Below are 11,690 nucleotides of genomic sequence, written 5' to 3'. Positions count from 1 at the left end.
AAACTGTGGTCTTTCCTATCTTATTTCAATTTTGAGAAAGATTTAAGAATTTGGGCATAAATGATACCATGGTAGAGTAAAAAGGTCTGTTTTACAAGTTGCCGAGTGTCCTGTTACGTTGCAACTGGAAACTGAGAGCTCTCAGCACTCTCTTGATTGAACCCAATGTTAACAGATAGGGGGTTTTCCAATTATGATTTTTTTTTGGTGCCATACAATGCGAATCATGTTTGTTGAAATTGATCCATTTGAATTTTTTTTCAAGTCCCAAATAGGAATGTGTTCTATACAGCCAGTTTATGCTTTTCTGTCTGTTGAGAATGAAATGTTGTGTTTGAGCCTGGACACAGTCTGGGCCCTGGACACCTAAGGGACAACCTTCTCTCTTACGCTTCATCGCAATCCCTAAGGTCAGCCAGGAGCAACCTCCTGCAAGTACCATCAGTATGCCAAGTCCACTTGTCAAAAACTGGTGGGAGATTGTTCTTGGCTGTTGGCTTTCGCCTCCAGAGGTCCCTCTTGCTTGAAGCTCACCAGAGCCTGAGTCTGGACATCTTTTGGAAATATTGTAGTAACTTCCTATTTTGTTAGCATTTACCAGACAAAACTAGGGTGAGCTGTTGTTTTATCTCGATGTTCTAGTTCCCTTTTAAGTTGTTTTGGTCCTTCTGTCACTATCCTGTTTTTAAGTTATTCTGTTTTCTTATTGTGAGCTGCCTTTGCTGGGATGGGTGGCATATACATTGAACAAATAAATAAATTCAGGGTACCTAGTTTGATACTGATATGACTGGCTGAGTTTGAAGTGAAATGTTTTGGTCTGTTGAACAATTGGTGCCAACGTGAGAATTTCTCTTTTACTTGGCTGTTGCTTCTATACTACGAATGTTATTTTCCTTATACAGTACCTACCTTTTAACTAACTTTTGATAACTCCTTTGAAAAGAGGAAATGTTAATAAGTTGCTTCGTGTTTTTCAGTTTACTTTCGACTGTGAACCAGATGTGTATATTCCAGGTCACAGGCTGCTGATACCAACTTTTGCCATGGCTTCTGTGGCTTCACCAGTTACATTTAAGGAGTTTTGCCCCTTGTATTATCTCCTCAATGCCATTCCTACAAAAGTCCAAAAAGGATTTCGCTCCATTTTGGTGTACCTCACAGCACTTGATACCAATGGGGACTACATTGCTGTAGGCAGTAGCATTGGGATGCTTTATCTCTACTGCAGACACCTAAACCAGATGAAAAAATATAATTTTGAGGTAAATACTACATTTTGTGTCTTGGTTTATTATAGAAGATTTATCAGAGCTTTTTCAGCAGCTGTTTGAAAATAGAATGTTCAGATCTTTCCTCAGGAAAAGTTTTTTACTAATTTGCCAACTTTTCTGCCTCCCTTCTCAACAGGGGAAGTCTGAATCTATTACTGTTGTAAAGTTATTGAGCTGTTTTGATGATCTTGTTGCTATTGGTACAGCCTCAGGCCGAGTAGCCATTTTCCAGCTTGTTTCTTCATTGCCTGGAAGAAACAAACAGGTAAATGTTAAATTTGGGTAAATTTCTGTGATGTTAAATGGTAGTGGTCCTAAAACATGGTTACAGAGTGATTTTTGCACTTTTTAGTGAGGGCTATGAAATGTGTGCCTAATGAAATATCTTGCAAATATATTAATATGTATGTGTTTAAATTTATGAAAGAATTTCTTTTTAATAAAGAATGTAGTTGAATAAACAGGGTATGCTTGATCAAAAATGGTTTCATATATGACTTGGTATATCACAAAAACCAAATAGCATTGTTGCTTCAGCATGAAAAATGGCCTTAGTTTTGTCATATAAAGATGGAAGTTTAAATTGAATCACTGAATAAGCGCAGTATCTGTCTCCTTCCCTTTCCCTATTCTTTCTTGTGTTCCATTGCATCAATTTGTAGCTTCGGAGATTTGATGTGGCTGGTATCCACAAAAGTAGTATCACAGCCTTGGCTTGGAGTCCTAATGGAATGAAATTATTCTCTGGAGATGACAAAGGAAAAATTGTCTATTCTTTACTGGATCTAGATCAGGTAAATCTAGATTTTGGTGTGATAGTTTCTGCCTTTGATTTTATGAAAGAAAGCCAATACCAATACACATAAAGGTGTAATGAGCTGCTAATATTTACTTCCTTGTATCCTATGGTATTATGTAGGGATTCTTCATTACAACTGAGTGGTCACCTGCTTCCATTGTTATCTCCTTTTACATAAACTTTTTCCCCACCCTGCACTTACAGTCATACCCACCATATTTGTCCAAAAGGACTTGCTGGAATTTCCTTTAGACCCTAACCAGCTCCCCTTTTTATTTTGCTGGAAAGCCTGCTACTGCTTTAGTGATCAAGTTCATCCTTTTCTGGCAGCTATGCAAAGCTCAGTAGCTTAGGGTGTAGAATTAAAATTAGTTTGGGATCCTTTACTGCAGAATGCTGCTGCCAAATCTAATCTTTCTCTAAGGGATTGTAAAGAACATGCAGGTTAAGCAGGTTGGCCTTGGCCAGTTAAATTGAGATAACAGGTGTTTAACTTACAGCTATTAAGGAGAAAAAAGTTTGTGATTTTTGTTATTCCTGATGTAACCTTGACTCTCCTGTGGAGGATTTTAATGCCACTAATTGAATCAGTATCTCATGCTTCTGTGATCCCGTCCATTGGAGTAAGTGTGCAGAAGCTTGTATTTCAGAGTTCCCTTAGAACTGAAACCAATTATGGTAGCTAGAATTGCAACCTGGGATGAAATATATATTGTGATGCTATCTATATGCATAATCCACACAGACCACGGATAAGTCAGTTAATTGGAAATTTCTTGTGTGGATTTCAAAAGAAAATTATTCAAATAGCTCAGACTTCTTTTATCCCCATATTAATACTTGAAAGAACCAGTGTGCTTAGTAACCAGTCACTACCAGATATTTTAATTCAGAAAAGGGTTGACTTTTGTCTTTATTCTCTTTTAAAAGGGCGTTTGCAACTCCAGTCTGGTATTGGAAGAGCTATCTTCAATTGTGCAGTTGGATTACAGTCAGAAGGTGCTGTTGGTATCTACCCTACAGAGAACTTTGCTTTTTTACACAGAAGAAAAATCTGTCAAGCAAGTTGGAACACAGTCCAGAAAAAAGTAACTCTCATAAAATCTTAATGCAAGCACATCTGTTAATATGTAGCTCTTCAGAATAGACTGAAGAGACAGAATGGTCTGAGCAGGAAAATTAACAAAGCATAATTTTCTGCTCAGTGCTAGTCAGTCACTGCAGGCACTTACACTAATATCTACCCATAAAAGGTCATAAGAACAGTCTTAAGTATTTTTATTCATTCCATTATTCTTTATAAAATAAGATTATTGTTGTGTTGGATGGTATTGATTGCAAATGTGTAAGCCACCAGGCCTTGGACACCTAACTGGACAGAGATATTTAAACTGAAATGTTGTGTGTTTGTTTTTACTTCCTTTCGCATCTTGGAAGTTGCTGTGGCTCAAAACAAATATATAATGTTCAAAGACGGTTCAGTTCTGTGCATGACATTTAAGATTTCTGTCTAAAATAGCCAAAGGGTAATCTCACTTTCTAGGGACAATTTTAATAATAAAAAGGTACAGAGGTAGATCCCTACCTTCTTGAGAGAGAAAAATGAATGAGATTGTATGGCCTTGTTCATGCTGGTATGTTAATATGTGCAATGGAGCAAAATTATGATTTGATCTCTGTGTGGAAGCTTGCTAAAGTTTTCAGCTTTGGTTTTACAATTAGGAAAGACCCCAGTTTATAGTTCATGCTTATAGTTCCCTGGTATGTCTTTTGTAAGATGTATTGAATGTGGAAGGAGAAAAGCAAGCAGCCTTAGAACTGCATGATGCTATCAATGATTAGATATGTTTATGCAGTATGGAGGACATTCCTTGAATGTTGAAGGGATGTTTAGTGTATATGTGCACTAGGCAAACAAATAGTAACACTAAAACAACTTTTATAATCATATTAGTTCTGTAAAGGGGGATTGTCCTAGTGGTTGCAGTACTGTTTCAATGCAGTTCAGAGTTTGAAGCCTCTCCCTTGTTCCTAATGGGCAGATGCCAGGAGTCAGCCAGCACCACTTATAGTGATTTGCAGGTCAGTTGAAAGGTCAGTATGTCCTAGCTCAAGTGGAAACAGAGTACAGGTTATTTTGCAGTAGGAAAAATCACTATAATCTCTTTTACTGCATGGGTGAGAAGAGCATCCTTGCTGCTGAGAGAGAAAACGGGAGGATTTTTTTCTCTTCCTACTTCACACTTCCCCTAATGTTGAGGGAATTGTGTACAGTGTTTCTGAGCCTTCATCCTCGATTTAGTCCATGGGTATGAAAGATAAAGCCCGCAGGCCAGATCCAGCCAGGAGAGCCCTATCATCCAGCATTTCGTGCTGCCCATTGGTCTTCGAGATGACCCACGGGCAACATGTGGGGTGCACCAGATAGTGGCACCTGCTCCAGGACTGTGCTGCACATAGCACCCTCTCCACCATGCATCCTGGAGTAGTGAAGGGGCCACCATGTGTAGCATAGCCCTGGAGCAGCTTCGTGCTGTTCTGTGCTCCAAGGGCAGAGTGGGTGAGTGGCAGCTGTGCACAGCACAACGCTGGAGTGGCTGAAGCAGGACTGCACTGCATGTGACACCTGCTGTGGCTGCTCCAGGACATGTGCTGGATCCAGCATGCAGGACTGATCTGTAGGCCCAGTCTGGCCCGTGAACAAGCCCTGTGTCACTCATCTGGCCTGTGGGGCTGGATGAGTTTGACCCCTCTCTCTGTCCCCCACCACTGTCTCATTTTAGTCTAATTAAGAGCTGTCCAGTTTCTGAATGGCTGATGCCTTAGGTTCCCCCGGCCACATGCCATGCTGGCCTCGCTCCCCCAGGCTGCATGCAGTTCTGCATGGCTCCCTGCCCCATGCCACATGAACCCCCATTCCTGTCCTCATCTCCTTCCACACCACACAGACCCTGACCCAGAACCTGGGTCCTCATGTGGCCTGGGGGTGGCCAGTTGGACAGCACTGGTCTAAACAAACTCGTGTGTTAGAAACAACAAAGTCAGAGAGTTTTGGTGAAAGCAAAGGGAAGTGGTGTTCTGGTCAGTGTGTGTTTGTAAACTCTAGTTAAATATCTTTTTTTTCCTTTTTTCAGGTTTTTACTTACGCGTGTATTTTGAAAAGCTGTTTGTTTATTTTCTAGCTCTGGTAAGTTTGGAGCATGTTTTATCCCTGGACTGTGTAAGCAAAGTGACCTGACAATGTTTGCTGCTAGACCTGGCCTCCGCCTCTGGAAGTCTGATGTGCATGGAACTGTGCAGGCCACGTTTATTTTAAAAGAGGTATTTGCTGGAGGAATTAAACCTTTTGAACTGTATCCTCGGCTGGAGTCACCTGACAGAGCAAGTTACAGCTTCCCAGGGAAACACCTTGGGCTTGTTTCATGCTTTTTCCAGGAAGGTTGGGTGTTGAGTTGGAATGAATATAGTATCTATTTACTAGACACTGTGAACCAGGTGAGTACAACTAATGGATATATGTTTGACTGCTTACCGGTTTTCAGTCATATCAATGTTAATCCTTGGGCATGTGTCTTTTAATGTGTCCTGACCTAAAAGATTATTAAGAAACAATTTAAAACCTAGTGTTTGCTTTTCTTTTCCTTAGATTTCTCATTGCATTAGGGTTGTCATAGACAAGATAGATAAGTGATGATAATTATGTTAGGCCAAGGGTCAGCAACTTGTGTCCCACAGGCTGAATCCGACCATTGAAGAGCTTGGACCTTGCCTGTGAAGGTCTCATTTGGTTGAGGTAGAGGGGGGTGGGGTACAATTTAAAGAGAGGAGCTTCTGGCTCCATGTTCTCACTGTTGAATTTTATATTCCCTAGTGACAGTCTCCTTGGTTTTTGGGAGTGCCAGGTAAAGGGTGGGGAGTGGTGGGGGGTGATGCAGGACATGGGGAAGGATTGGAGTAGCAGGAGAATAGGGGATCAACAACCCATAGTAGTAGCCAGGTCACAAGCACCTGGTCTGCAAATTTAGACATTTGCTAATGCCTGTGTTAGACTGTAAACTTTAGCTATCTAGTATACTATTGTATGGAAAGTAACTGCCTAACAGCAACTATTGTATGGAAACTAGCTGCCTAAAGTGCATTCTACATCCATAACAAATATACACAGGTCTAGAATTTATACTTGTATCTGAGTAGACTTTATAGCTGTGCACACAAAGCTAAAGAAAGTTGTCATTATATAAAATATAACTGGAACTATTTCTTCTCTCCATTCTTCTGATCACATCTTACAATAAAGAAAAACTAAACAAGCCAAAACCCAATTTCTCCTTACTCTGTGAAAATGGCTATCAGAAATCTCTCTGGTTTAAAAGATGGCCAAAAGGGGACAGTACAGTGTCATTAGTGTCAGGTCACATTCTTTATGGTTTTGTTAGAGACTCTTAAATGTGTGTTAGAACTCTTCTCCTTCACCAGATTGCCTTTTTAGATTTAAGGGATCAATTCTGGCTGCTCTGAGCAGAAAAAATGAATGATGCCTCATCAGGCTGATGAGTTCACATATGCACAATAGTGCAAAGTTATGATTAGATCTCTTTTGGTGGAATAACTTATTTTTCTTTCATGTTTAGGGGCATCATTAAAGTTCTGAGAACTTAAGTTTGTTGGTGCTCAGTGTTGCTGAAAATAGTCTTTTATTTAGGCTATTACATGTGCACATTCTCCACTCATTTCTGGAAATCATGACAATATCATTTTTCTCACAAACTCTCTAATCTGTTATACAGTGTAAATCCCCTATCGCAGTTTATTTAGCGTGGCTTTTGATGATTAAACCTCGTGGCTGAGTTCATCTTCCATCTGTTCTTTTCTTCTGTCTTCTGCTTTTCTTTATCCATTCGCAGATCATTCCTTTTGGCCTGGAGTTTGTTTACATTTTTTTTCTGATTGTATAGCTATTCTTAAATTGAATTACACTTTTTAATCAAAAGTAAGCATCCTAAAGACTATCTGATATTTACAGCTTAGTAGTTTAAAACCTTTTGATTAATGTTCTTTATATTTCTTTTATAGGCTTTGATTGGTGGTTTGGAAGGCTATGGTGATATTGTGTCCGTGTCCTGTACCAGCAATGAGATTTTTCTTCTTAAGGGAGATAGAGACATAATAAGAATATCAAGTAGACCTGAAGGACTAGCATCAATAGGTTTGTACTGTTATTAAAATTTATTGTGTCTTACAGAAAGTGATGCATAGCGATGTTCTTGTACTGTTTCTTTACGTATAATCATGTGAAAAGGGTAAACACATAATTGTACAATTGTAATTTTACAATTATGCCACCTATAGAATTTATTAAAGGAGAAGAGTGTTTTGGGTTGTTTTTGTTTAAATCCTAAATGATCTACCAAACCAAGTCTCTGCTTGTTGCAGGTGAAATAGTCTGGATTTTAAGAGTTTCAGCCATAGCTCTCTACTTCTAAGAGTGGATCAGCATTGATTCAGACCTGCGATGTGTTCTAGCTTAGTCCCCAAGCAACTCTATTCCATATCAGGATGCTGCAGCACACTGCATTTTAGTTATCCCGCATCTCTTTTCTGAAATGTTCCAAGCACTGTTTATGACTTGTTGCCAGAGTGGCCCAAAATAGTCTCCCAGTTCATGCAGTGGATATCAGGTTTTAATAAGAAGTGGAATTGTTGGTTCATGCCCATTAGATATTTTAATGGCCTGAAAATAATCTAAGGGGATTTACATATACTAGTGTGTTGTTACTTGCTTTGATTTCAAAACTGGGGTCAATATCTGTTTGGTATGCTACTAATCTTCATTAGAAAGGTTTGGCAGTGTTTTGTTAATGGCAGCCTTGGTTAATTTCTTCTTTTAATGTGTTGGAGAGTGAGGCTTTAGACCAGCAAAAGTTGGCATTAGTATGGGAAGGGATCATAAATACTGGATGAAAAGAATCTTCAACCCAGTATCTTCTGTTGATGCAGTGTTGCTATCAGTATAGCATAGCCTAGGAAATGGTCATCTGTAGGGCAGGGTGTGGCAACCTATGGCCTGTGGACAGAACACAGACCACAAATGTCTTGTGTGGCATGGGGGATGGGTCATTTACACAGAGCTGCACTGTGCTGCAAAGCCTGCTGCTTCTCCCTGTCTGCAGTTACCTTTGCTGCAGAGGGGTTGGGGATCATGGTAAACACAGGTATCTGGTTGCAGAGGGGGTAGGGAGGAGGAAGGGGAGGCAGCCTGTGCTAGAGATCCATTAAGCTGTCATTTAAGCATCATTTAAGCTGTTTTAATACTTTCTGTATGTCTAAACTTTTCTGCCCAACAACAGCACAATTTTAGTAAATCTATAACAAAGCCTCTACAAATTCTAGAGACTGTTTTTAAATCCATGATGTCCATGGAATAATAATTTTGTCGTGTAAGCAGTGTTTTACTTGTAGGTGCTTTGTGTGACTCACTCCTAATGTTTTCAGTGCTGTTCTTTGAATTTGCCAGAGTGGTTTAAATGATAAATTAAAAGTTAGGGGCCTGATTCCTCAAAACACACTCAGCATTTCATGTAGTTGGGCCTTCAACTTATGGTCTGTATTACTTTTGATACGTAGGCACAAACTTAGTTACGCTACTGTGAGTTAATGCAGGCATCAGAGCATGAATTGCACTACTGTACAAATGACAATGTTTCAATATAAATCTAGTTACATTACATTTTGCAGATGTATTATGCTGTAATGTTGTAGGTTTTAGCAATGTATTTTGAGGAACAAATTCCCACCTTTCTTTGAATGCTTTCCAACAGCTCTTTATTAATAAACTTTACACGTTTCAGTATTCCCTTTTTTCCCTTTCTGGTTCAGATTCAAGTTCAAAATTGCTGAGTCCATTACCAGATTTGAGTCCCAAATTGCTGACCCCATTGTCAGTACTGACACCTGTATCATCTGACCCTTCAGTGGAGACAGAAAAAAACATAATGGTTTCTTCTTCCCAAATTACTGTTGATAAAAATGACTCTGATTCTATAGCAAAAAATTATTTGGAAATCACAGTGGAGAAAAGCATTGAGAAAGTGAATGACTTCAGCAGTGAAACGAGAAAAAGAGGCTGTTCAGTAGCCAGTGAATCAAGAAGCAGGAGCAGTTCAATAAATTCTGTGGACAGTGGCTCTAGTCTCATGACATATGCAGACCACACATCAAGTGAAGCTCAGAGAGAGAGCCAGCCTTCTTCACAACGGTTCAGTATAATTAGCTCTGAAGATTTTGACCAAGAACTGATTGTAAAGCCCATCAAAGTAAAAAAGAAAAAAAAGAAGAGACAAGGTAAATCTGTGACATTTTTTTTCTAATGCTGCTGTTACTAATCATTAACTTTGTTTTTATATTATTTATAACATAAGAAGTGGAAAAACAGTGCTAGCTATTAAAAGGATTAATGCTAATTACTCAGTCTGCTTCACTTCTGTTCAAGTTGGAGATTGTTTAAATAGCTTTATTAATTTTAAATATTTTATATGTAACTATTTTTTTACTTTATTTTATTAGTAGCTGTAAAAAACACTTTTTTGGCTGCTGTAATGCATTGTAAAGTATTTCTTTATATACCTAAGAACAAATCCATATCCATATTGTTAATTTTTACTTAATGTAGTAAGGGTATCAGGATTCTTAACTGCTTGGATACTAAACTTGATCTGAGCCTTCAAGAAGCCAATATTAAAGCCCCTAGTCAGACAATATTATGTAAATAGCTGGCCACTTACCAGCCTCTTATGTCAGTGGTTCTCAGCTTTTTTAGACTTGAAGCACTCCTCATTAAACTTGAGGGACCCCTTGAAAAATTCCATATGTTTGTTTTCACTTGTATTTTGACTGCGGAAAAATAAAAGAGCAATTTTTCATTGCAAAGAACTCAGGAAGACAACAGTGGGTCAGAATGTTTTTGACACTATAGATTCCTCAAGGTTTAGCTTGTGAATCATGGCACTAAGGTTAAGAAGCACTGTCCTTTGTCCTTATTTACATCAGTGAATGTATTGCCCCCTCGAGAAGTGACAGCGTTCTAGTGAGTCTAGTTTCTATTATTCTTTTATGCTACTAATATTAACACCTCTTTGTTTTTTTTAACAAAAATAATTCAAATTTTTTGTCCGCACTGAAATGAATAGGTCTGATAAAGAAATATTCCTTTTCTTTCTTTCTTTCTTTTTTTCATTTTGTGAGATCAGAAAATGGGACCAAGAAAAATCACAGCTCTCTTGAAGGTATGCCAAGTTATGAGCATCAGTTTTCTGGTGACAGTCCACATTCTTTAAATGCAGACTCATTTTCCATGACTTCTAGCCTAATGAGCAGTAGTATAGATCATTTGAGCACAGGTTCTCCAGATCAGGAAAGTGTGTTCAGTGTAGAGTCACATAGTGTATTACAGGAGGATAATAGCTCGGAAACGTTCAGTGTGCTTCAGTCTCCTGTGTCTGTGACTTCAACAATGTATGAAGGAAATGAAGATAAAACTGACTTGCTCAAACTTCCCCAGAGTGATAGTGGAATGGGTACACCTACTGTTACAGATATGTTGCTATCCAGTTCTCCCCTACTACTCTCAGAAGATTCGGCAGAGAGTATTGATAGAGAATGCAATCAGAGTCTGTTTTATGTGAAAACTGAATGCATTTCTGAACAGTTAACCCAAGAGGAGCAGCAAGATTTTACAGTACTGTGTAAAGCAGAAGAAACTTTAGGGGAAATAAATCTGGAGGATACTGAAAATATTTTTGCAGAAACAAACCTCACAGGCCAAATGTCTTTAGTGTTTAATACTACATGTGGTGCTGAAAAATCACTGACACAAAAAGGAAGTGATGAAAACAGCAGGGAGAAGCAGCAGAAACTTACTCTAATGAACACTGCCTCAGAGAACCTTACAGCTCCCTGGTCTGATCTCTCTAAGAATGATCTATGTGCACAAGACACTGCTGTTTCTGGATTTGCCTTGAAAGGTGCGGTCAAAGTTAAATCTAGTACTGAAGCTGCTGAATGGGTAACCACTATCCATGATAGCAAGACTGAGAAATCAGCATCAAGCGATGAAGAGGATATTTATGGGCACGGGTTACCTTATTCGTCTTCAGAAACAAGTGTGACAGAAATGGGTGCTAATCTTACATCCCAGGATATGACCCAAACAAGCTTGGATGAAATGGTACTATTAAAATCTGATCAGGTACGTGTTTTCATTTAGGTAATATATGAGATGTGTATTTCAGAAAAAGTAATAGTTGCAAATACTTACAGAAGGGATATCTTGGTTGTTGATTTAGGCTACACACAGACACTCTTTTTTCACGGGAAAATCATCATTGTCCTGATAGAAAACAAGATGTGCAGAAATTCAAGCTTTTTCTCGTGGAAAAATTATAATTGCTCCACAGACAACCAGGGTTAAATCAGTGTTCTCAGGAGCAAAAGTCTGCACACTTTCCCCTTGCTTAACTCCTTCTGGGGACTAGGAGTTGTGAGGCCATAAAAAAAACTCCCTTCCAGAGACCTGGCAGCTTCTCCCCTTATCCTGTAGACTTGGGGGGGGGGGGGGGGGG

General features: G+C 39.0%; 1 protein-coding gene across 2 annotated transcripts in view; it reads left to right on the top strand.

The window, feature by feature from the left end:
* The first annotated feature begins 984 nt into the window (after positions 1 to 984).
* Positions 985 to 11,690, top strand: part of TECPR2 (tectonin beta-propeller repeat containing 2) — an 83,788-nt gene continuing 73,082 nt past the window's right edge. For both annotated transcript variants that reach the window (XM_019518539.1, XM_019518538.1), the window contains exons 1-8: positions 985 to 1,265; positions 1,411 to 1,539; positions 1,937 to 2,068; positions 3,004 to 3,161; positions 5,256 to 5,568; positions 7,147 to 7,279; positions 8,950 to 9,414; positions 10,320 to 11,317. In XM_019518539.1, the coding sequence (XP_019374084.1) occupies positions 1,047 to 1,265; positions 1,411 to 1,539; positions 1,937 to 2,068; positions 3,004 to 3,161; positions 5,256 to 5,568; positions 7,147 to 7,279; positions 8,950 to 9,414; positions 10,320 to 11,317 (2,547 nt within the window). In that variant the 5' untranslated portion in view covers positions 985 to 1,046. The remainder of the gene's footprint in view (positions 1,266 to 1,410; positions 1,540 to 1,936; positions 2,069 to 3,003; positions 3,162 to 5,255; positions 5,569 to 7,146; positions 7,280 to 8,949; positions 9,415 to 10,319; positions 11,318 to 11,690) is intronic.

The sequence above is a fragment of the Gavialis gangeticus genome, unplaced genomic scaffold (assembly GCF_001723915.1).
Source record: "Gavialis gangeticus isolate Ggan-Ray unplaced genomic scaffold, GavGan_comp1, whole genome shotgun sequence".
NCBI lineage: Eukaryota > Metazoa > Chordata > Crocodylia > Gavialidae > Gavialis > Gavialis gangeticus.
Note: the sequence above shows the minus strand (reverse complement) of the source record. Positions and strands in the feature narration are given on the sequence as shown.